The sequence below is a fragment of the Somniosus microcephalus genome, chromosome 6 (genome assembly GCF_052327205.1).
Source record: "Somniosus microcephalus isolate GS21.2 chromosome 6, FLI_Smic_1.0, whole genome shotgun sequence".
Classification (NCBI taxonomy): domain Eukaryota; kingdom Metazoa; phylum Chordata; class Chondrichthyes; order Squaliformes; family Somniosidae; genus Somniosus; species Somniosus microcephalus.
The window spans coordinates 109597839-109622721 of NC_140992.1; the positions used below are offsets into that span (position 1 = coordinate 109597839).

A 24883-nucleotide genomic window follows, 5' to 3' on the forward strand; every position below is an offset into this window, starting at 1 on the left:
GTCATGTGAGTGAATCTCTTCTGCATCCTCTGCATCCTTCCTAAAGTAAGATACCCAAAACTGGACAAAATGGCCTGGATTTTCCTTCACTATCCTACCCCAAATTGGACGAGATAGCGGCAAAAACAGCAAGGCAAATTGGACAGTGATCAGCATACTACTACCTCTCCTCCCCAACTTTGATTTTCTTTCCCCTTAGTCTCAGCTGTGGCTCAGTGGGTAGCACACTCGCCTCTGAGTCAGAAGGTTGTGGGTTCATAGTCCCACTCCAGGGACTTGAGCACATAAAGCTAGGCTGACACTCCAGTGCAGTGCTGAGGGAGTGCTGCACTGTCGGATTGCCATCTTTCAGATGAGACGTTAAACCGAGGCCCCGTCTGCTCTCCCAAGTGGACGTAAAAGATCCCATGGCACTATTTCAAAAAAGAGTAGGGGAGTTATCCCCGGTGTCCTGGCCAATATTTCCCCTCAACCAACATAACAAAAACAGATTATCTGGGCATTTTCACATTGCTGTTTGTGGGAGCTTGCTGTGCGCAAATTGGCTGCCGTGTTTCCCACATTACAACAGTGATTCCACTTCAAAAGTACTTCATTGGTTGTAAAGCGCTTTGAGACGTCTAGTGGTCGTGAAAGGCGCTATATAAATGCAAGTCTTTCTTTTCCCCTGTCCAAGCCTGGACTGCTGTTGGCTGCCCCTTGTCCGGTCATTGTGCGGCCCTGCTTGCAGACCCATTTCCCTCCCATCCGCTCCTGTTAGTGCTGCTCCCCGGGGACGCCTGGGGAAAGAGGGCGGTAGGCCTGGGCAGCAATGATAGTGGCCCCAAATGATGTAAATGGAGGGTAATGGCCTAGTAGATGCCTCCTCTCTCTCAGATACTGTGATGAAATATTCCATTCATCACTCATCAGTATTTCTCTGCCTGTGACTGTGGTTGGTTTCAGTTTCATTTCCATTGTATTGTACTGTGTGTAGGGCTCCGCCCATACCTGGCTCCTATGTAAGCTGGCCCAGCCTGCAGCACATCCAGTACGGCAGACCTCTGGATGGATGATACATTCTCCTCTGTGTGTTACCTTCTAAGTCAATAAAAGCCTTGTTTTGTTTCGCTAACATCGAGTCTCGGATTTATTGAGGCACATCAATTTTATTGACTTAATTTTCAACACAATGGATCAACTCTTGAAACCTGAACGTTTGGATTTGGACCAGCATGCTTCGGACGCATCGGCACGCTTCGGACACTGGTTTATGTGTATGGAATTCTTCCTGGACAATTCCGCAGCCGTCAAAGACGCTACGGACGCTGCGAGTATGAAACTCGGAATTCTGCGGAATTGGGTAAGCCACCGGGTTTACCCCCTCATCCAAGACGCCGACACGTACCCGGCCACCTGCGACATCTTAAAGGCGCATTACCAGCAGCCTACGAATGAGGTGTATGCTAGGCATCTGCTCGCTACTCGCGCACAGCGACCTGGGGAATCGGTGGAGGAGTTCCTAGGCACCCTGAAAACGCTTGGCAAAGACTGCAAGTGCCAAGATGTAAAAGCCGCAGTGTACACTGATGAGCTTGTTCGCGATGCCTTTATCACAGGCCTCAGCTCCACTTACATCCGGCAGAGACTGCTGGAAAAAACGGGATTGGACCTGAAACAGGCTGCGGACACAGCACGATCCCTGGATGTGGCCCAGGACGCCTACTCTTCAGCCCGCGCCGTCCACGCCGCCACGTGTGCACCAAGGGCGCCGCCATCTTGGAAGGCATCTTCCCCGCCCGGCAGCCCGACACCGTCGGGGCCCCGCTCTCCCCCCAGAAGCCCTATGACAGCCGCGACGCGTCGGGGACCCAACTGCTACTTCTGCGGGCAGCCGAAGCACACCAGAAACCTGTGCCCGGTGAAAGGCACCACCTGCTTTAAGTGCGGTAAGAAGGGGCACTTCGGGAAGGTGTGCAGAGGGAACCCCGCTGGAAAACCCGCCACCGCCGCGTGTGCGCTGTGGGAGCGGCCATCTTGGACGCCATCTTGCCCGACCTCGTGGGGTCCGCCATCTTGTGAGCAGACAGCGTGGACGCCATCTTATCTCGATCAGGGCCCTACAGTGGCATCGGTCACAGTGGACCAGACCAGGCCGCACCCGCTATCCAAATCAATGGTGGACATCGAGGTAAACGGGTGCAGGGTTAAATGTTTAATTGACAGTGGAAGCACGGAGAGTTTTATCCACCCTGAACTGGTACAACAACTCTCCCTAAAGGTGGTCCCTACTCGGGGTACCATCTCTATGGCTGATAAAACCCAGACATCGACCATTATGGGTTACTGCACGGTACAATTGTCCGTTAACGGAACTGTATACGATAATTTTAAATTACTAATCATGAAGAATCTATGTGCGAGCGTGGTCTTGGGCCTGGATTTCCAGTGCTACCACCAAAGCATCACGCTCAATTACGGTGGGTCCCAGCCGCCCCTCACAGTGTGCGGTCTGGCTACCCTGAAGGTAAAGCCGCCTTCGCTATTCGCGAACCTTACCCCTAACTGCCGGCCAATAGCGACCAAAAGCAGGAGGTACAGCTGGGAGGACAGGCGGTTTATCGCGACCGAGGTAGACAGGCTCCTGAAAGAGCGCATTATTGAACGCAGCAATAGCCCGTGGTGCGCCCAAGTGGTGGTGGTAAGGGGTAGCGAGAAGAAACGGATGGTGATCGACTATAGCCAAACGATCAACAGGTACACCCAACTAGACGCCTACCCGCTACCCCGCATATCAGAAATGGTGAACCAAATCGCCCAATACCGGGTGTTCTCCACCATCGACCTCAAGTCAGCGTACCACCAGCTCCCTATCAGACCAGAGGACCGCCCGTACACCGCCTTCGAGGCGAACGGACGCCTCTACCAATTCCTCAGAGTCCCCTTTGGGGTGACGAATGGGGTCTCGGTCTTCCAGAGGGAGATGGGCCGCATGGTCGATGACCACCACTTGCAGGCAACCTTCCCCTACCTCGACAACGTCACCATCTGCGGTCACAACCAGCAGGATCACGACTCGAACCTCGAGAGGTTCCTGAAAACCGCACAAAAACTCAACCTCACCTACAACGAGGACAAGTGCGTTTACAACACCACGCGCCTCTGCATACTAGGCAGCGTGGTGGAGAATGGGGAAATCGGACCAGACCCCGACAGATTGCGCCCCCTACGGGAGCTTCCCCTGCCCAACACTCCCAAAGCCCTGAAAAGGTGCCTGGGGTTATTTTCTTATTATTCCCAATGGGTCCCCAACTACTCCGACAAAGCCCGCCCCCTCTTGAAAGCATCCTCTTTTCCGCTCTCTGCTGAGGCCCATGCCGCCTTCAAAAGCATTAAGCAGGATATTGAGCGGGCCACGCTACAGGCAGTGGACGAGAACACTCCCTTTCAAGTGGAAAGTGATGCGTCTGACTTTGCCTTGGCGGCCACCCTCAACCAGGCGGGGCGGCCCATAGCTTTCTTCTCGAGGACCCTCCAAGGGCCCGAGATCAGACACTCCTCCGTAGAAAAGGAGGCCCAAGCCATCGTGGAGGCAGTGCGCCACTGGCGCCACTACCTAGCCGGCAAACGCTTCACCCTACTTACCGACCAGCGGTCGGTAGCGTTTATGTTCAATAATAAACAGAGGGGGAAGATTAAAAATGATAAGATTCTTATGTGGCGGATCGAGCTCTCCACCTTCGATTATGACATCATTTACCGGCCAGGGGCCCTTAACGAATCCCCCGACGCCCTCTCACGAGGGATGTGTGCCAGCGCCACCGGGGATCGGCTACAGACCCTCCACAATAACCTCTGCCACCCAGGGGTCACGCGGCTGTCCCACTTCATAAAGTCCCGCAACTTACCCTACTCGATTGAGGAAGTTCGGTCCCTGACCAGGAACTGTCGCACTTGCGCTGAGTGCAAGCCTCGGTTCTACCGCCCAGATAGAGCCCACTTAATCAAAGCTACACGGCCTTTTGAGCGGCTCAGCTTAGATTTCAAGGGCCCCCTCCCGTCCGTCGACCGCAATGTTTACTTCCTGAACATTGTGGACGAATACTCTCGTTTCCCATTCGCCTTCCCCTGCCCAGACATGACCAGCGCCACGGTCATTAAATGCCTCAACAGCCTGTTCTGCCTGTTCGGTATGCCGAGCTACATCCATACGGATAGGGGGGCGTCCTTCATGAGTGAAGAGCTACGCCAGTACATGCTGTCCAGGGGGATCGCCACGAGCCGTACCACCAGCTACAACCCCCGGGGTAACGGTCAAGTGGAGCGAGAGAACGGGACAGTATGGAAAGCAGTCACTCTAGCTCTAAGGACCAAAGGCCTCCCTATCTCCCGCTGGCAGGAAGTCCTCCCAGATGTGCTCCATTCGATACGGTCGCTATTGTGTACTGCCACTAATGCCACGCCTCACGAGCGAATGTTTGTCTTTCCCCGGAAATCCACCTCAGGCGTATCCATGCCGTCATGGCTCTCCACCCCAGGTCCGGTATTCGTGCGAAGGCATGTGAGGGGCCACAAGACGGACCCTCTCGTGGAGTCAGTGCACCTACTCCACGCCAACCCCCAATACGCGTATGTCCGGCACGCCGACGGAAGGGAGGACACCATGTCCATAAAAGACGTCGCCCCAGCCGGTAACGACAACAACCACGACAACAGCAGCAACAATGACCACAGCAACTCTTACCCACCCACTACTCTTTCATCACCCCCGGAAGAACATCGACCAACGGTACCCCCACCAACTACCCCTTCAACAACCCTGGCGGCACCCCCGGCAGAGACCCAGGAGGCCACCGGGGACACCCAGCCGACACCCGCGGCACCACAACAGCCACGTCGGTCGCAGAGGACTATCAAACCCCCGAACAGACTAAATCTATAGAAGGGGTGAATGTGATGAAATATTCCATTCATCACTCATCAGTATTTCTCTGCCTGTGACTGTGGTTGGTTTCAGTTTCATTTCCATTGTATTGTACTGTGTGTAGGGCTCCGCCCATACCTGGCTCCTATGTAAGCTGGCCCAGCCTGCAGCACATCCAGTACGGCAGACCTCTGGATGGAAGATACGTTCTCCTCTGTGTGTTACCTTCTAAGTCAATAAAAGCCTTGTTTTGTTTCGCTAACATCGAGTCTCGGATTTATTGAGGCACATCAGATACCTTATCAGCTGAAGACCTCAATTTCAGCTAAGGCCTTCATGGAAAAATTGCTCCAGTCATCAGGGCTCTATGACCCCTTAAATAATGCCTCCCGCATCTTCTGTCGTACTGCTTGGATCTTCCTGGGAACTGTTGGAGAGCTCCCGCTGCTGGAGTCCACCGGCAATGCATAATGACTCCTGACCCAGAAAACTGGGCCAGCATTGGGGCAGCAGCCAGATGTCCCAGTCCGACCCCATATAGATTATGGTAAATCAAGCCCAAAAGTCTAACTGCGGCCTAATAAATGATTTGTATTGGTTTACACCAGCTATTTTCTTTGTGCTCAATATCCATACTTATAAAATCTAGGATTCTGTATGCATTTTTTTTTACAGCTTTATAAAGCTGTCTTCCCATTTTAATGTTTGTGCCTCTGAATCCCTAAGTCTCCCTGCTTGTCTACTCCTTTTAAGATTTTACCATTTAGTGTATCACTGGTTAGGCCTCAGCTGGAGTATTGTGAACAGTTCTGGGCACCACACTTCAGGAAAGATGTAAAGGCCTTAGAAAGAGTACAGAGGAGGTTTACCAGGATGTTGCCAGGGATGGGGGACTTCAGTTATGAGGCGAGTTTGGAAAAGTTAGGGCTGTTCTCCTTGGAACAGAGAAGGTTAAGAGGTGACCTAATAGAGGTTTTCAAGATAATGAGAGGTTTTGATAGAGTGGATAGAGAAAAAATATTCCCTCTGGCGAATGAGTCAATAACCAGAGGTCATAGATTTAAAATCATTGGCAAAAGATCTAGAGGGGAAATGAGGAGAATTTTTTCACTCAGATCTGGAACGCTTTACCTGAAAAGGTGGAGGAAGCTGATTCATTGAATAATGTTAAAAGGGAGTTGGACAGGTACTTAAGGATGAGGAACTTACAGGTTTATGGACAAAAAGCAGGGATGTGGAACTAAGCACGACTGCTCTTTCAAAGAGCCAGCATAGGTCTAATGGGCTGAATGACCTCCTTCTGTGCTGTAAATTTCTATGATTCTATGAGTGTACACATTTCCTCTCACTATTCTTTCTCCCAAAATGTTTTGTGTCACACTTCTTTGTATTAACTTTCACCTTTCATCTGCCCAATCTATTAATCTGTCACTGTCCTTCTGAAGTTACATACAGTCCTCGTCAGCTTTTATCACAAGTTGAGTTCTCCATCAAGAAAGTTTTTCCGTCAGCTTGGCTCAGCTTCTAGCCCTCTCATCACTGAGTTAAAAAGGGGTAGTTTCAAATTTCACATGATCTAGGCTAACACTCCAGTACAGAGCTGAAGGAGTGCTGCGCTGTTGAAAGTGCTACTTGTTGGATGAGATGTTATGTCGGCATGTTCAGGTTGACATTAAAGACTATTTTGAAGAAGAGCAGGGAATTCTCCCAGTGTCCTCCCTCTTCACCCACGACTGTGTGGCTGTTCATGGTTCCAACACCATCACCAAGTTTGCGGATGATACCACGGTAGTAGGCCAGATCACCAACAACGATGAGTCAGCCTACAGGGAGGAGGTCCAGCATCTCATGAAGTGGTGCGCCGATAACAACCTGGCCCTTAACATCAAGAAAACCAAAGAAATCATTGTGGACTTCAGGAAGTCTAAAGGCGGAAGTCACACCCCCATCCACATCCATGGGGCTGTGGTGGAAAGGGTGGACAGCTTTAAGTTCCTCGGAGTCCACATCACGGAAGACCTCTCCTGGTCCCTCAATACCTCCTCTCTGGTGAAGAAGGCCCAGCAGCGCCTATATTTCCTAAGGAGGCTGAAGGGATGTAACATGTCACCCCTGATCCTCTCTAACTTTTACCGCTGCACAATAGAGAGCATCCTGACAAACTGTATCACAGTATGGTATGACAGCTGTAGCTACTATGACCAGAAAGCCCTGCAGCGGGTAGTCAAAACTGCCCAACGCATTACCGGCACCCGGCTACCGACCATAGAGCACATATACCAGAAACGCTGTTTACGGAGGTCACGGACCATCATCAAAGACCCTACCCACCCCAGCCACAGTCTGTTCGCCCTCCTGCCATCTGGGAGACGCTACAGATGCATTCGCACCCGAACGACCAGATTTAGGAACAGCTTCTTTCCCAGGGCTGTCATCCTACTGAACTCCACAAATAAACTCTAAAGCCTGCACATCTGCCAATGCACTTTATTATGGTTATGTTTATGTTAATGTATTACAAGCCAAATGAATGTTGAATGTTTAAATGTCTTAATCTAAATGTACACTCTCGGGAGCCGCAAGCCTACATTTTGTTGTACTGCACTTGTGCACTAACAATGACAATAAAGTTGATTATGATGATTATGATTATGATATTCCTCCCTCAGCCAGCACTGAGCATACATTAGCTGGACATTCATTTCATTGCTGTTGTACAATCTTGCTATGTACCAAATGGTTGCTGCATTTGCCTACATAACAACAATGACTGCAGGTCAAAGTAATTCATGCAAAGGACTTCAGGATGTTTTGCAGTGATGTGATAAGGTGCTATATAAATGCAAGGCTTAATTTCTTAACTCTTCTGTCTTTTTTAGGTGTGAATAATGTCTTGTAAACTAATCTATATTTTTTGTAAGTGAATGAATAGTCCTGAACTTGCAAAGTATAGGTTAACCGTGACTAACAGCTTACTAGTATTTGGTATTCAACAATTATTATAGTGTTTGCATCATTAGGCTGTGTTTAGTTTTTGATAGCACAGAGGGGAATGATTCAATCTACACAGGGCCGTTTAATTCAATCCTTGTCTCGTACTGCACGAGCGCAGCACACTGAGCCGTTCTGAATGAATTAGCCTCCTTCAGAGATGGAGACTTTATCAGTGTGATTAATAACTTCTATGCTAAAGGTTGAGAGCTTGTTTTCCATAGGATTATACCAGTGTGTATTTTTTAGTTGGTACATAAATCAATGCCAAGCTAACTGATGAATCACAGTATCTGAACACTGGGCAGCTGTTATAAACATGGTGCTGCCTTATTTCCATTAGGCAACATTTCCAGCCACATTTACACTGCTTTGGGTCAAGTGAAGCTATTCACAGAGCACTTGGGAAGTGGGACCGAAGACACCTGCTGACTCCGCAGTGGGGTTGAAGGGCACTGTGGTTCCCAGGTCAAGTTGAAAGAGTTCAGTTTGTATGAATTGGACCATTATAATCTCTGTAAAATATCCTGACCCCAACAGAGAGATTAGATAGAGCTAGAGATTTATTACCTTTGACTTTGCAGATCAATGAATTTGTCACTTGATCTGATGATTGTTGGAGAATGACCTCTGGTAAATAGCATGACAAGGCAGCCGTCTGCCCAGATAGAATTTAATATATTGAGAGTGATTTCTTTCCCTCTCCTCTCCCCCACCCAACCAAAAAACCCATTCTGCTCCAACTCCAGCTCCAATATTGTCAAGTACTTTTAATAATTTCCTATGAGAGAGGAGCATTACATTAATGATTATGATGTTTTAAGCATTACGCACAACTCAAAACAGTACAAAGAAAAAAAAAGAAACAGAAAACGGGTTAACTCCTTGGGGGAGAAATTCGGTATCGTCCCGTTTGGGGCGCAAATATTGGCCGGGCGCAAACTTTAGCGCCTGCCGCTAATTATCGCCTCTGACTGCAAACTTGACTTCTATCGCCCCTGGAGGTGATTGGAGCGCTAAATCAGGTGCTACACACCTTTCTTAAGGCACTAACACCAAGGAGCGAGGCGCTACCTCAGAGCGCTGGTGAAGCTCATGTGATGTCAGTCAGCAATGGAACACAGACAGAATGGAGCCGGCCAGTTCTTAAAGGGGAGGGTTGATCTTGCTCTCCATCCACACCCTGCTCATTGCAGCCTTGAATCTCAGCCTAGAGAGACCTGTACATCAAATCTGTTGGATAGAACAATGGAGAGGCCCAGGGAAAGAGCTCAGAGTGCAGCCCCCATAGTCTCTTCAAAATCGATGCAAGGAAGGTCAAAACAAAATGAACCTGCAAAGTGCTGTTCAGTACCTAAAACTCCTTCACACAGTGTTGAATCTCTCCAGAAGTCTCTCTCGCTCTCAGAATGCGTGGTGCAAAAATGTCACTGACAAAAAAAAGCAGGAAGCGGTCACCTTTAAATAGCGCTCCCCCAGTCCCTTCCCGACTGCAAAACGCTCCCCTCTACCTGTCGTTGCTAGCGACAGGCGGTAAGGCAGGGGGTGCCACTCAATATCCGATCCGGGGCATTGCATGCTTGACTGACGTCACGATCTGCGGACGCAGGCGATCGTGGCGGTAGCGTTTAGCGCCACCACAAAATGTCTGGTCAATTTCGCGAGCAGCGCAAACATTGCCGCGCCCTCTTAGGGCACTAACAGGAGGCGCAAAGCAACCAAATTTTTCCTCCCTTGTGTTTTGAAAGGGTTTCCCATCTCAGTGTATAAAAGGCAAGAAACACTTTCTCCTACATTACATGGGGTGGGTCTATGTGCTGCTGTACTTTCTGATAATGGGCTGCTTCTCAGTTGTATTCTGGTTATGTTCTGTTTGTTGGCAATCTGGAGAATTCTGAGTACAAATCCGACCTTATCTGCTCTCTAGACATAGTGTCAAATTTCTCACATTTTTACTGCCTGCCTTTTAAAGCTACCAGCTATCCTCCATATATATCATACATTGATTGAATTCTACTCCACCTGCCCCTGATTAAGTCAGGAGGTGAGGCGATATGACCTATGGCCTGTTCTGTAGCTCAGGTATTCTACAAAACCGAAAATGTGGAAGCAGGTAAAATTCTTTTTGGATTTCCTGGTGAAGCAATATTTAAAATGCTCCATATGAAAATATTTAGTAGTTTTTAAAAAAGATATTCTGGTGTAGAAACCTGTGCATATTTGGCAGGAGACTCATCCAGGAGATTTTGATCCCCATCTCAGGACTGCAGTCTGGTGTGTATAGATTGTGCCATTAATTATTGTTGCATTTGCTTGCTAAATAATTCTAAGGAGGCTTTATTTAAAACAGTAATAAAAATTCTCTATTAAAACTAGCAGGGTTCTTGTTTTAATTGAGGACTTTCACATCTGCCATGAGTCCTGAGATAGTTCCATCTTCATAGCTTCCAAAGAAGTCACCTACTTGCAGGTCCTACATATTGTGGAGAGAGAGAATATCAGCTTTACGCTCCCCCTGGGCCACACTTGAAGCACTGACGTTCTGGCCACCACACTACAAAAGGGATGCACCAGCACTGGACAGAGTGCAAGGAAGAGCAACCAGAAAAATTTGAAATGGGAAAGGGGGTGATCCTGGAGGAACGCTTAGAAGAGCTCAATATCTACTGTAGAGAAAGGAGGCAGGGTTTAATGGGTGACCTTGTTGAAGTATTTTAAACACTAATTGAAAATACGGCAGGCTGAGGACCAGAGGCCAAAAGTAAAACTAGTGAAAAAATACATTTAGAATAGATTCCAAAAGGAACTCTTTCGCCAAAAGGATGATCGATGTTTAGAATAATTTTCCATTCAAAGAGTTGTTGACTGCAGGATTCTTCAAAATACCATTGGATGCTGCCGGAAGTGTTTGAGTCCTAGAAGCTTTTCTTATGATAGTAAATGGGCAGAACTGAGCACACAGTCATGGGACAACAAACCTGCCAGATTTTCGCTCTCCATTATTTCTAATATTGTTGCAATCATGAGTATAACAACCACGATCAAGACTATCCTACAAATATCAAACAAAGGGAAGCTCTTTCTTCACCCCAAGCCTGAATACTCAAATTGACCTTTGTACATATCAAAGTGACATTGATTCTAACAGTGTATTCTCCAAAGTAAATAGTCCCCTATTCATATTAACTGGAAAACACGACAAGGTTACTTCTGTTTCCGTGACTACTTGTGGAATACTGTATTTCCGCACCAAGAGGATTTAGTTTCCACATTTATCATCTTATGAGTGCCATCGAGGAATTATGATTTCATGAGTCTCGCTGGCACACTGGAGCACTCTACACTTATCTTCTCCATGGAAAACGCTTTATAAGGTCAAACAGAACACTCTGTGGATTACTGATCTTAACCACAAAGTTCCAAAAATCAAAGCATTTCTCTCAGCCAGTACTGGAATGAATGGCAGGGAGTGGGAGGGCGGGATGTAGTTATATTGTTCATCCTTATTCCATAGGACAACTCGGTTCACAGTTTCTGCATTCTAAATCTGTCATCACAAATGATCCTGCTGTTGAAAGCCTGTATAGTTACTGGGCAAGTGTGGCGGGTATTGTAGCAGCCAATATGGGATAAATCAATGCATCCAGGTGAACTTTAGGTTTACTTTGGTGGTGTTTACTAGGTTAAGAGAAATAGCTCATGGCCAGTGCTATCCTGTAGTACATCAGTTTAACAACGTTCTTGAACACAACACAATCCAAATGTCATCAATATCAGCTCATAGCTTTACCTCATGCTAGGGATTGTATAGTGTAAACAAAATGCTCCAGTAAATGTTTTGTATAGCTTATATAGATTTACATAGAATGTACAGCACAGAAACAGGCCATTCGGCCCAACTGGTCAATGCTGGTGTTTATGCTACACACAAGCCTCCTCCCACCCTACTTCATCTCACCCTATCGACATATCCTTCTATTCCTTTCTGCCTCATGTGTTTATCTAGCTACCCCTTAAATGCATCTATACTATTCACCCCAACTACACCATGTGGTCATAAAATATAAGAAAAACTAAATTAAGTGTGAGCATCGAATTTGCTGGACATTTTTGGAGGTTAGAATTTGGAATCAGGTCTATCGTTTATGCACCTCAAATGCTGATTGTCCCTAAGGACCTTTGGTAACATGGGCAGTTTCCACCCATCTCATGACGGGCTACAAAGGATAGAATGTGTGGGGAAAAAAGAGCTGTAGTTCAGGAAAGGTAGTGCTCCTTTGAATTCTGGGTTTAAGCATCTCAGGGCACATTCATGCTCCCAATTTAACTTGTTATTTTGGGCTTTGCATCAGTGCTAAACTGGGAGTGTACACCTGGATTCAGGGACCAACCTGAGAAAAATGGAGCGGGAGTCCTCGTGGGGAGTGCAAATGCAGTGAGGTTCTGAGACTGTTATACACCTGGGCACTTTGTAAATCCACATAACCTCAGTTTAGATGTTTAGAGAGTGGGGATTCTCCTGTTCTCGCTTTCTAAAAATGTACATTTTTAGCTGCTGGGAGAGAGATCAGCATGTAACTGTATCCAGGTAGCACACAGATATGGCTTGAGTAAGATTGTTGTAGTATCACCCAGGCAATCTGAACACAGCTCTGTTTGGCTATAACCCAAACTCCAGACTGGTAGCTCAGTATGAGTTTAATTCTGCTTTAAGTATTTCTGTGACCTACACAGGGTGCTAAGTATTTTGATTCCAGACTTGTTTCTTTTGAGGGTGAGTTTGGTGGTAAGAGGAAATCGAAAGATCACCAAGGGGAAAGAGAGCATATATTCCAGTCAGTAATGCATTGTACCCTCAAGAGAGACCTCGATGCAAAGTAAAGCTCTCTCAACTCTCCATCAGAAATGTGCCTCAGCTTCATTCTCAGACGAGAACCCTCTTCGGTACTAATGTAAATTTCTCAACTCCAGTGTCAAATGTTCTATTCTAACACTTCTTGCAATTTAGTATACTGTATTCGCTGCTCACGATGCAGTCTCCTCTACACTGGGGAGACCAAACGCAGATTGGGTGACCACTTTGCGGAACACCTCCGTTCAGTCCGTAAGGGTGACCCCGAGCTTCCGGTTGCCTGTCACTTTAATTCTCTGCTCCTCACCGTCCTCGGCCTCTCACACTGTTCCAATGAAGCTCAACGTAAGCTCGAGAAACAGCACCTCATCTTTCAATTAAGCACTTTACAGCCTTCTGGACTCAACATTGAGTTCAACAATTTCATAACCATAACCTCTGCCCCTATCTTTTTTCTTCCATTTTTTTTTCTCTCTCTCACATGGCAGCTGTCTTTCGTTCAGCCAGTGCCATTTACACTTCATCTACAGCCATATTTTGTTTCTTAACTTGTCCTATTACCATCTCCTTTTGCCTTGCACCATCATCCTTTTTGCCTTTTCATCTCTCCTGCCTTCCATCCTATCACAGACCTTCCCTTTGTTCTTTCCTCCCCTCCCCACTTTCCCTGCCCCTACACTTGCTTAAAAACCTGTTCCAGCTCCAACTTTTTCCAGTTCTGACGAAGGGTCATCGACCTGAAACGTTAACTCTGTTTCTCTCTCCACAGAAGCTGGTGGTGAGCCGCCTTCTTGAACCACTGCTGTCCGTGTGGTGAAGGTACTCCCACAGTGCTGTTAGGGAGGGAATTCAAAGATTTTGACCCAGCGACAATGAAAGAACAGCCATATATTTCGAAGTCAGGATGGTGTGTGATTTGGAGGGTATCTTGGAGCTGGTGATGTCCCATGTGCCTGCTGTCCTTGTCCTTCTAGGTGGTAGTGGTGGCGAGTTTGGGAGGTGCTGTCAAAGAAGCCTTGGCGAGTTGCTGCAGTGCATCTTGTAGATGGTACACACTCCACCACGGTACGCCGGTGGTGGAGGAAGTGAAAGTTTAAGGTGGTGGATGGGGTACCAATCAAACAGATTGCTTTGGCCTGGATGATGTCAAGCTTCTTGAATGTTGTTGGAGCTGCACTCATCCAGACACAGGTTTAGCATAACTTCTTGACAAAGAGTTTGACTCGAAACGTTGACTCTATTTCTCTATCCACGGATGTTGCCTGGCCTGCTGAGTTTTTCCAGTATTTTCTGTTGTTATTTCGGATTTCCAGCATCCGCAGTATTTTTCTATCATTTAGCATAACTTCCCTACTTTTCAATTCTAACCCTAGTGCTTGGTTTGCTTTTTTTATGGCCTTGCTAACCTGTGGCGCAACTTTTAGTGATTTGTGTATTTGTACTCTGAGATCCCTTTGTTCCTCTCCCCTACCTAGACTTGCACCCTCCAAGTGATAAGTGACTTCCCTATTCTTCCTACCTCACATTTATCTGTGTTGAACTTCATTTGCTAATGATTTGCCCATTCTGCAAGTTTATTAATGTCCTCCTGTAATTTGTTGCAGTCCTCCTCGTATTGACTATCCCCCTTGAATATCCAACCTTAGACCTGCTCTTGTAGCCACATTATTTATGTCATAGAGTAGAGTCATAGAGTCATAACGGCACAGAAGGAGGCCATTCAGCCCATCCAGTCCGTGCCAGCTCTCTGTAGAGCAATCCAGTCAGTCCCATTCTCCCGCTCTATCCCTTAGCCCCGCAAGTTTATTTCCCTCAAGTGCCTATCCAGTCTTCGCTTGAAAACATTCAGTGTCTCTGCTTCCACCACTTCCATCGGCAGCGAGCTCCAGGTCCTCACCACTCGCTGCGTAAAAAAGTATTTCCTCACCACCACCCCCCCCCGTGTATCCCTTGCCCAAAACCTTAAATCTGTGTCCCCTAGTCCTTGTACCATCAACTAGTGGGAACAGCCTTTCCCCATCTAGCCTATCCAAACCCGTCATAATCTTGTACACCTTTATCAAACCACCCCTCAGCCTCCTTTGCTCTAATGAAAACAAATCCAGCTTCTCCAACCTGTCCTTGTAACTAAGATCCCCCATTCCCGGAACCATTCTGCACCCTCTCAAGTGCCTTCACATCCTTCCTAAAGTGTGGTGACCAGAACTGGACTCAATACTCCAGTTGTGACCTAACCAGCACTTTATAAAGGTTCAGCATAACTTCTCTACTTTTGTACTCAATACCTCTATTTATGAAGCCCAAGATCCCATATGCTTTGCTAACCACACTCTCAATATGCCCTGCCACCTTCAGGGACCTATGTGCATTAACTCCCAGGTCCCTCTGTCCCTGCACACTCTTTAAAACTGTGCCATTAAGTGTATATTGCCTCTCCCTGTTCCTATGCCAAAATGCATCACCTCACACTTCTCTGTATTAAATTCCATCTGCCACTTGTCTGCCCATTCTGCTAGCCTTTCTATGTCCTGTTGCAGTCAATTGGTACCATCCTCACTGCTTGCAACACCCCCAAGTCATCGGCAAATTTAGAAATTCCACTCAGTATTCCAATATCCAGGTCATTTATATATATTAAAAAAAACAGTGGCCCCAGCACTGACCCTTGGAGGCCACCACTGTCTACCATCCTCCAGTCTGAAAAACAGCCATTTACCACAACTCGCTGTTTTCTGTCCTTAAGCCAATTTCTTGTCCAAGCTGCCACTGACCCACTTATTCCATGAGCCTCAATTTTGTTAACCAGCCTTCTATGTGGTACTTTGTCAAGCGCCTTCCAAAAATCCATGTAAACAACATTCATTGCATTCCCTTCATCAATCCTCCCTGTTACTTCATCAAAAAATTCCATGAGATTAGTCAAACACGATCTGCCTTTTACAAATCTGTGTTGGTTCTCCTTAATTAGCTTAAACCTCTCCAAGTGCCCGTTAATTTTTTCCTTGATTATTGTTTCTAAAACTTTACCCACCACTGATGTTAAACTGTAGTTACTAGGATTGTCCTTTCACCCTTTCTTGAACAATGGTGTCACATTTGCCATTTTCCAATCCTCAGGCACCTCCCCCCGCATCTAGGGTAGATTGGAAAATTATGGCAAGCCCTTCCACTATCTCCTCCCCCAATTCCCTTAGCAACTTGGGATGCAAGCCATCTGGACCAGGCAACTTATCTACTCTAAACATACCCAATCTTTCTAGTTATGCTTCAGTTAAGCATACCTGGCTGATACAGTTAAGTTTCTGGTCAATTGTGACCCTCAGATTATTGATGATGGGGGATTCAACAATGGTAATGCCATTGAATGTCACGGGGAGGTGGTTAGACTCTCTCTCTTGTTGGAGATGGTCTTTTCCTGGCACTTGTGTGGCATGAATGTTATTTGCCACTTATCAGCCCAAGCCTGAATATCATCCAGGTCTTGTTGCATCTGGTCATGGACTGCTTCATTATCTGAGGAGTTGCGAATGGAACTGAACACTGCAATCATCAGCGAATCCCCACTTCTGACCTTATGATGGAAGGAAGGTCATTGATGAAGCAGCTGAAGATGGTTGGGCTTAGGACACTGCCCTGAGGAACTCCTGCAGTGATATCCTGGGCTGAGATGATTGGCCTCCAACAATAACAACCATCTTCCTTTGTGCTAGGTATGACTCCAGCCAGCGAAGAGTTTAAATTTTACTTAAATTTTACTAGGACTGCTTGGTGCTGAACTCGGACACATGCTGCCTTGATGTCTAGAGCAGTCGCTCTCACCTCACCTCTGGAATTCAGCTCTTTTGTCCAAGTTTGGAGGTCTGGAGCTGAGTAGTCCTGGCAGAACCCAAACTGAGCATCAGTGAGCAGGTTATTGATGAGTAAGTGCCGTTTGATAACACTGTTGACAATACCTTCCATCACTTTGCTGATGATTGAGAGTAGGCTGATAGGGCAGTAATTGAATTTGTCCTGCTTGTTGTGGACAGGACATACTTGGACAATTTTCCACTTTGTCGGGTAGATGCCAGTGTTGTAGCTGTACTGGAACAGCTTGGCTAGAGGTGCGGCTAGTTCTGGAGCACAAGTCTTCAGCACTACAGCCGGGATGTTGTCAGGGCCCATAGCCTTTGCTGTATCCAGTGCGCTCAGCCATTTCTTGATATCATGTGGAGTGAATCGAATTGGCTGAAAACTGGCATCTGTGATGGTGGGGACCTCAGGAGGAGGCCGAGATGGATCATCCACTCGACACTTCTGGCTGAAGATGGTTGCCATCACTTCAACCTTATCTTTTGCACTCATGCTGGGCTCCGCATCATTGAGGATGGGGATGGTGGTTTATTTGTCCACAACCATTCACCACTGGATGTGGCAGAACTGCAGATCTTTGATCTGATCCGTTGGTTGTGGGATAACTTAACTCCATCTATAGCATGCTGGATGTGCTGTTTAGCATGCGTGTAGTCCTGTTTTGTAGCTTCATCAGGTTGGCACCTCATTTTTAGGTACGCCTGGTGCTGCTCCTGGCATGCTCTTCTACACTCCTCATTGAACCAGGGTTGGTCATCTGGCTTGATGGTAATGGTAATAAAGTGAGGTTACAGATTGTGGTGGAATACAATTCTGCTGCTGCTGATGGCCCATAGCGCCTCCTTAGTCCAGGCCTCTGGATTACTAGCTCCAAGTTTTGATCAGTTCTGAATTGGCATGGTGGTAGATGGTGTGAAGATGGGACTTTGTCTCCATGAGGACTGAGCGATATGCAGTGTATCGAGTGGATGATGCATCTGCGACAGGTAGGTGAGGACAAGGTCAAGTAGGTTTTTCCCTCGTGTTGGTTCTCTCAGCGCCTGCCCCAAGCCCAGTCTGGTAGCTATGTCCATCAGTAGTGGTGCTACCTTGAAGTCCCCCACCCAGGGATGGTGCGGGAGGAGTCTGAGATGTTGCCTGATAGGTACGATTTTGTGAGTATGACCATGTTAGGCTGGTTGGCACAAGTCCCCAAATGTTAGTGAGGAGGAGCTTGCAGCGCCGTTTGGACTGGGTGTGCCTTTTTCCATGTGCAAATCCGATGCCTAGGTCAATGCCAAGTGGTCCGTCTGGTTTTATTCTTAGTGTAATTTTTGTAGCAGTTTGATACAACTGAGTGGCTTGCTAGGCCATTACATAGACCACATTGCTGTGGGTTTTTAATGACAATCCTTCATGGTCACCATTACTGATGCTAGCTTTTATAATACAGATTTATTTAATTAACCAAATTTAAATTCACAAATGCCATGGTAGAACTCACGTCTCTGGCCAGTCTCCTCTACATTGCGGAGACCAAACGCAGATTGGGTGACCGCTTTGCGGAACACCTCCGTTCAGTCCGTAAGGGTGACCCCGAGCTTCCGGTCGCCTGTCATTTTAATTCACCGCCCCATTCCCACTCGGACCTCACCGTCCTCGGCCTCTTGCATTGTTCCACAGAAGCTCAACGTAAACTCGAGGAACAGCTCCTCATCTTCTGATTAGGCACTTTACAGCCTTCAGGACTCAATATCGAGTTCAACAATTTCAGATCATAACCTCGGCCCCTATTACATTTTTACTTATATTTTTTATCCACACCTTTGTTTTGGCCTTTCCCCCCCCTTTCTTTTTTTCTCACTCTCCCACATGGCAGCTGTCTCCCATTCTGCCAGCGCATTTCACACCTAATCTAGAGCCGTCTTTTGTCTCCACTAGTCCTATCACCATCTCGTCTCATTTTGAATACATCTTAATGTCTCTTCTCTTTTGTTCTCTCCCAGCCTGGCCTCTTAATCTATTTCATTCTCTGTGCCTCTTTAGTCTTGACAAAGGGTTTTGACCCGAAACATTGACTCTAATTTCTCTCCACGGCTGTTGCCTGGCCTGCTGAGTTTTTCCAGCATTTTCTGTTGTTATCTCTGGATCACTAGTCCAGTAGCATAACTGCTATGCTACCATACCCCTGTTCCCTTGCTCTGTCGTGGCTCTGTTGGTATTGCTGTTGTTCTCTTACACTTTCCTATCTCCCCTCCAACCTCTAGTATCCCTGTAGTGTTTGTTTTTAAACTATTGATGTTACAGAAATCTTGCATGTTTGAAAAATACATCTCCACAACACTCTTTTGTTTTTTTTATGCCGAGGTCTGAGACTGTTTCGAGTATATTCGCCAATAGATCAATTCATTTCAATGAGGGAACCTTTATATTTTCATTGAACTTCTTTCATAATTTTATTTCTTCACAATGAACTTTATTCATGAATTTAAATTAGGCAAAGATTACAGAGTGGGGTTATGAGAATGAGGTCGAAGACTTGCCACTACAGCTCGTCAGAAAGATAAGCCTTTCTTCCCATCAGCCTGGGTTGGATTTGAACACAGGTACCAGAACTGAAGAGGCCATTTGCTAAGTCACTGCATCATTCAATTCCAGCACCTATTTTTTTTAAAAACCACTGCATTGTTAACATGTTGGTGTAACTAAATACTGCGGTCTCTCAGTTAGGCAGTATTTCATGGCTTTACAGTAACTGGGGAATTTTCATTGTTCATCTAGAGGATTGATTCCATTTGTAATCCTTCATGATTGTAAGAAACCCGTGTTTGTTGAATAGATAATCCTTCGAAGTTTTTGTTCCAGAGTGTGTGAATACATTTTTTTTTACAAGCCACTTCTGGATTTTCAGCGTAAGCTGCCAGCTGTAATTCCATTACAAATAACATTAAACCCAAGTGTTCCCTGTAATTTCAGCAGGTAACTTGTTTTGCATTATAGATTGATTAGAGAATTAATTAGCATAACATTTGGAGTTGTCTATGCCTTTGTGTCTGTATGATTAGGAACATTGAAACATAGGAACAGGAGGAGGCCATTCAGCCCTTCGAGCCTGTTCCACCATTCAGTTAGATCATGGCTGATCTGTATCTTAACTTCATCTACCTGCTTTGTTTCCATAACCTTTAATACTCTTACCTAACAAAAATCTATCAACCTCAGTTTTGAAATTTTGAACATTTGGCATTAAGTTATGGGTTTTGGCCACTTTAAAAACCGTATAAACTGATGGGCTAAAGGGAGTGAGAGTGTCGGTGAGGTCCCCAAAGCAAGTTCACAAAATACTTTTCAAGCTTAGCTTCCTCTGTGTCCAAATTCACTTGCAGAGTGTGTATTAATAGATTACCAAGTGACGAATAGTGAGTCTTGGCAAGATATGTATTCAAACCTCGAAGCTGTTATTATTCCATAGCAACTGTGTAACCTTTTGAGAGCAGATTAATTTTCTGTGTTGCAACAGGCTTTTCAAACAGGTAAAGTTATTTATGGTGAAAATCCACAGTGGTTTAGCTTATGCGACCAGTGTTTTCTGAGCTGTATAAATGATCATGAGGATTTAGGAAGTACCAGTATAATGGATTACATTTGTTGTGAGTGTGGCGCCCATTTTACGAGAGTTACAGATCTGCAGAAGTATTTGAAACTTCTAATTTTGTCACAAGTGGCTCTTGCGTAGTTTTGTTAGCTGTGATTTACTTTCCATCGCACAGTTATATAAACTTCTAGAGTTGAAAAGGAGAGGTTGCCTGCTACTGGGCTTTTGTTTTGCAAACTTAGAAGTGTTATTTTTGTCCAACAGTTGCATCTTCTCGCCACCCCCCCCCCCCACTTCCCATAATGATTTCACTGAATCATAACATGCTGAGTAGTTTTACTGCTCCATAGCCTTTTGTTACTGCTTTATAAAACACCCAGCTTTAACACTGTGGCCCCGAATTTAACACCCCCCACCCCAGCACAAACCGGGCAACAGGAGCCATTAAAATGAGGGGATCGATTGACCTCCTCCGATCCCGCTGACTTCCCGACGGGTCTGAATATTAACCTATTCTTTTGAGCAGGACATCTGCCCTAAGCTGGCAGGGTTCGCTTTAAATATATAGAGATCAGGGCCCGATGATGTTACCCTGGGCTTTCCCCCACCCCCCACCCCCCCCCAACTCCTCGTAACCCTCTTATCACTTACATGACAGCCGGGGACCAATCCCACGGGACCCCGGCCGCAACCTCCTGCCTGCGATCTTCCCGATGTTATGGTAATGAAGCTCAGCCGTTCAGATGGGCTGGGCCTCCGCGTCCCTGGAATCTCCGGGTGCGCCACCCACTTCGAGGCTCATGGCACCATCCCACCCCCACCCTCCCCCAGTAAAATTGGGACCGGTGTCTCCGAGAACTGCTTTGAATTAGTTAGGCATTTAACTAGTATTTGGAGTGTAGTCTGGCAGAGTCCTTTATTGAGCCCGCCGGATTTTCATCCCATTAAAATAAATGGAATGTAATTAGTGGAGGGAAAATCAACTGGGTTGTATAAAGGGGGGCCGGGGGAGACTGCTCTTCAGGTGGTGAGGACAGAAATCTACCCCACACTTAAACTACAAAGAATATAATATTCCCAGACGCCTGTCTGTTTAATCTGTGTATTATGTAAATATAATTACATGCATATGGTACTGTTGGCTTTGACTAGCAATGGCTTGAGACAGCTTTCATTTTATTTGAGACATTTCAGGAGGATAAACGGATTAGGGAACGGTGTCTTTCATCATTCACTGTCTGCAGACGTGTGCCTACAATGATACGGTATAATTACACACACTGTGTTAAACCTCAAAAACATACCCTGCAAAGTCAAAGGGTTTGGTAGTGTAGTAGTTATGTTATTGGGATAATAATCCAGAGAACACAAGTTCAAATCCCACTGTGACAATTTGAGAATTTAATTCAGCTTTCAAAGTCTGGAAATAAAAAAATCAGTAAAAAGTCACCAGGAAGCTCTCAGATTGTTGTAAAAATGCTCACTAATGTCCTTTAGGGAAGGAAATCTGCTGTCCTCACCTGGTCTGACCTACATGTGACTCCAGTCCCACAACAATGTGGTTGACTCTTAACTACCCTCTGAAGAGGCCTAGCACACGACTCAGTCATAGCAAACCACTAAGGGATGGGCAATAAATGCCAGCCTTGCCAGCGACACCTACATCTTGAGAATGAATGAAATAAAACATACTTCATGCATTAATTATGTGAACACTTGTATCAGATTATTTAGGCTGATGCACTGCTGATGGAAAAGTTAAAAAAATTAGACACAGAATTTGCTGGAGACTTGGGTCATTGAAATGATAGCAACATTTGGAGAGGGATGCGACAGCATGGTCAGAAAATATTGCCACCTGATTCTAGTCAGATCTGTTGCTCTTTCAGTTAGAATTAGGGCCAAGTTTTCTTGACCTGAAACCAAATATTTTTCTCCCTCTTCCAATGTTCTTCCTCCCTCTCTGTAGAGTGTTGGAATAGAAGGTATAAACACAGAATGGCCATGATACCTTTCCCAATTGGTCAATCTTCATGTGTGAATCTAGGCAGGAAGTCTCAGCAGTCTATTCGACTGTGGAGGCATCAGAACTTAGATTAATCTTATCCTCTCCTGACATCCACACACTTGGGAACCCTGGTTGATTCTCCATGTCCAAGCCCATGAACACTGAGGCCAATTGTAGAGCCACCATCATAGCCTTGGCTGAAATCAGTTAACTCAGCATAGACCAAGAATTGAACCTAGGACCTTCCTGTTCTGTACGACTCAGTATTTTATCAGTTGCCACTTATGCCCACTGAGGCATCGGGGAGCCAACTGATTTCTTCAAGGTACAGCCAAGTTTATAGATATTTAGGTGATATCCATGATATTCCTGACAGCACTCATCACTGTGTTTATCTGGCACAGTCAGGTGGCAGCTGGAGTCCAGAGTGGTTGACTTTTAATAAATCTAACCTGATTCCTACTCTACTGATTCAAAAATGGCCTTGGATTCATTGTTGACTCTGACGCCATCGTGCTATGTTATGTGCCAAAAGGAACATGATAAAAAGCGAACACTGAGCCAAATTTAAACTGAAGGGGAGAAAGCACATGGGGGCTGTAGAAATTTGATTAGCAGCATAAAGGATTAATAAGAGCAAGCAAGTGTATTTTACTTCCAGTAGGCATACCGTGTCTGATTTACAATGGAGTTGGTCCTCCCCTACACAGTGTGAGAAAATCAATTTGTATTTATCACAGGGCGGAATTATGTATTACAAACTGGCACTTAGTGTCAGCCGTGGCTCAGTTGGTAGCACTCTTGCCTTCTGAGTCAGAAGGCTGTGGATTCAAGTCCCACGCCATAGACTTGAGAACATAATCCAGCCTGACACTTTAGTGCAGTACTGAGGGAGTGCTGCACTTTCGGATGAGATGTTAAACCAAAGTCCCATCTGCCCTCTCAGGTGGACGTAAAAGATCTGGCGGAATTAATCGAAGGATAGCAGGGGAATTCTCCCAGTCTCCTGGCCAATATTTATCCCTCAACCAACACCTAAAAAACAGATGATCTGGTCATTATCTCATTGCTGTTTTTGGGACCTTGCTGTGCACAAATTGGCTGCCGCGTTTCCTCAATTACAACAGTGACTACACTTCAAAAGTACTTCTTTGGTTGTAAAGCGCTTTTTGACATCCTGTGGCCATGAAAGACGCTATACAAATGCAAGTCTTTCTTTATATATATGTATATATATCCCAGCATGGCATACTATATTGTTTACCATGGCCTGGCTTCATGCATCACAACGCACCTTTCTAGATCGTAACATGTTAAAATTCTTACCTTGCAAAGAAGTACAAGGGCCCAATCTATGAGGTAGGCTGCCAGGCTCATTTTTGCCTTCATGTAGCGGTCAGGTAAACAGGACAGGTACATCCGGTACAGGTCAGGCTCAGCACTGGGTGGTTCCACGGATTCAGGCCTTTCACCATTATCTTCATTCAAAAGATGCTGTCCGGAGCCTGCCTCCATTTTGATCCAAGATATTTTTGTTCATATGCAGAGCAATCGGCAATTATCCTTCCGTTTAGCCTTTAGGACATTGGTGTACACGCCCTCTTCAGAGACAAAAGCTCTTGAGTTCAACATAAATTAGCATCTGCAGAACTATTTCTCTAATGAAAATCCAGCAGCATAATTCAACACTCTGCAGGAACCAGTTTGAATTGAAAACAAGAATTCTGTATCTATTTTAAACAGTCTGATGTATCCTCTGCCACAGACAGACTGCCTCTAGATAAATATAGTCATAGTTTAGCACTCTGCAAATCAGGAATAGCAATCCCATTATTAGAAAAGGGGGAGTCATTCTTTTCATGCAAAGTTATTGAAGCAATGTGTACAGTGGTTAATCACTGAGGAAGCAAAGCACAATAACAGGAGGGAGGAACCTATCCCGAGCCTTGTAAAGCTAACATCGATCCCACGCTGCCTCCTGTTACTTTAAACATGAATGCATTCACTTAAAGTTAGTCTCCTCGGTAAAGGTTGTATAGGTCGGTAATCAAACCGTCTGCCTCATTTTTCAAGCTTCAGAGTGAGCTGCTGATAGAAATGAAACAAGCAATTCCAAGTTTGGGGTACTAGCCAGACATGCAGTGACTCCTGCAGGCAGCATACTGCTGCTCACTTTCGCAACAGTTAAAAAAACTTATTTTATTTTTTCACAGATCTCATCTTGCACAGAGAACCTTCCCCCCCCCACCCAACCACCACCCCCGCCCTCCCCCCACCCACTTAAGTAAGTTACCTCCGGATGACTAGAAATCAGTTAGTGAGTTAGTCACTGACTGGTAAGTGATAAATTGCCTTGTCTGTTTTCTCCGCTCTTCTGTCTTTGTGTGCTTTGAAGTCTCTCGCTTTCCATGACTGTGCTGGCTCTTCTTTTCAGCGGAATTCAACTTAACTGAAAAGCCTGCAAGTTACTCTAAATTCACCTCAGGAACTCTGGGAATACCACGCACGTAGCAACAGACCCCCTCATTCCCTGCACTGGAGACTTTTTGTCTTAGTTGAACAGCTTTTGAAATTCCAATTCTTGCACTAACGCCCGTCTTGTTCCACTTGTTCAGAATCTTGCAACACGCCTCAAAGACAAATATTATCCACTTCGCTATTAATTTGCTGGCCCTGTTTCAACCTTTGTAGAAAAGGAGAGGG

At 45.9% G+C, this 24883-nt stretch overlaps 1 protein-coding gene and 1 long non-coding RNA gene across 5 annotated transcripts in view; both read right to left on the bottom strand.

Moving 5' to 3' along the window:
- Window positions 1-20878, bottom strand: part of LOC147115981 (uncharacterized) — a 79399-nt gene extending 58521 nt beyond the window's left edge. The window contains exon 1 of the long non-coding RNA XR_015078725.1: window positions 20824-20878. This is a non-coding gene — a long non-coding RNA (uncharacterized LOC147115981). The remainder of the gene's footprint in view (window positions 1-20823) is intronic.
- LOC147115980 (uncharacterized) overlaps window positions 1-24375 on the bottom strand; it is a 650930-nt gene extending 626555 nt beyond the window's left edge. For 2 of the 4 annotated variants that reach the window (XM_085990662.1, XM_085990661.1), the window contains exon 1: window positions 23507-24375. In XM_085990662.1, coding sequence (XP_085846788.1) covers window positions 23507-23695 — 189 coding nt within the window. In that variant the 5' untranslated portion in view covers window positions 23696-24375. The remainder of the gene's footprint in view (window positions 1-23506) is intronic. The other 2 variants (XM_085990665.1, XM_085990660.1) reach the window with 1 other exon arrangement.
- Between the last annotated feature and the right edge of the window lie 508 nt (window positions 24376-24883).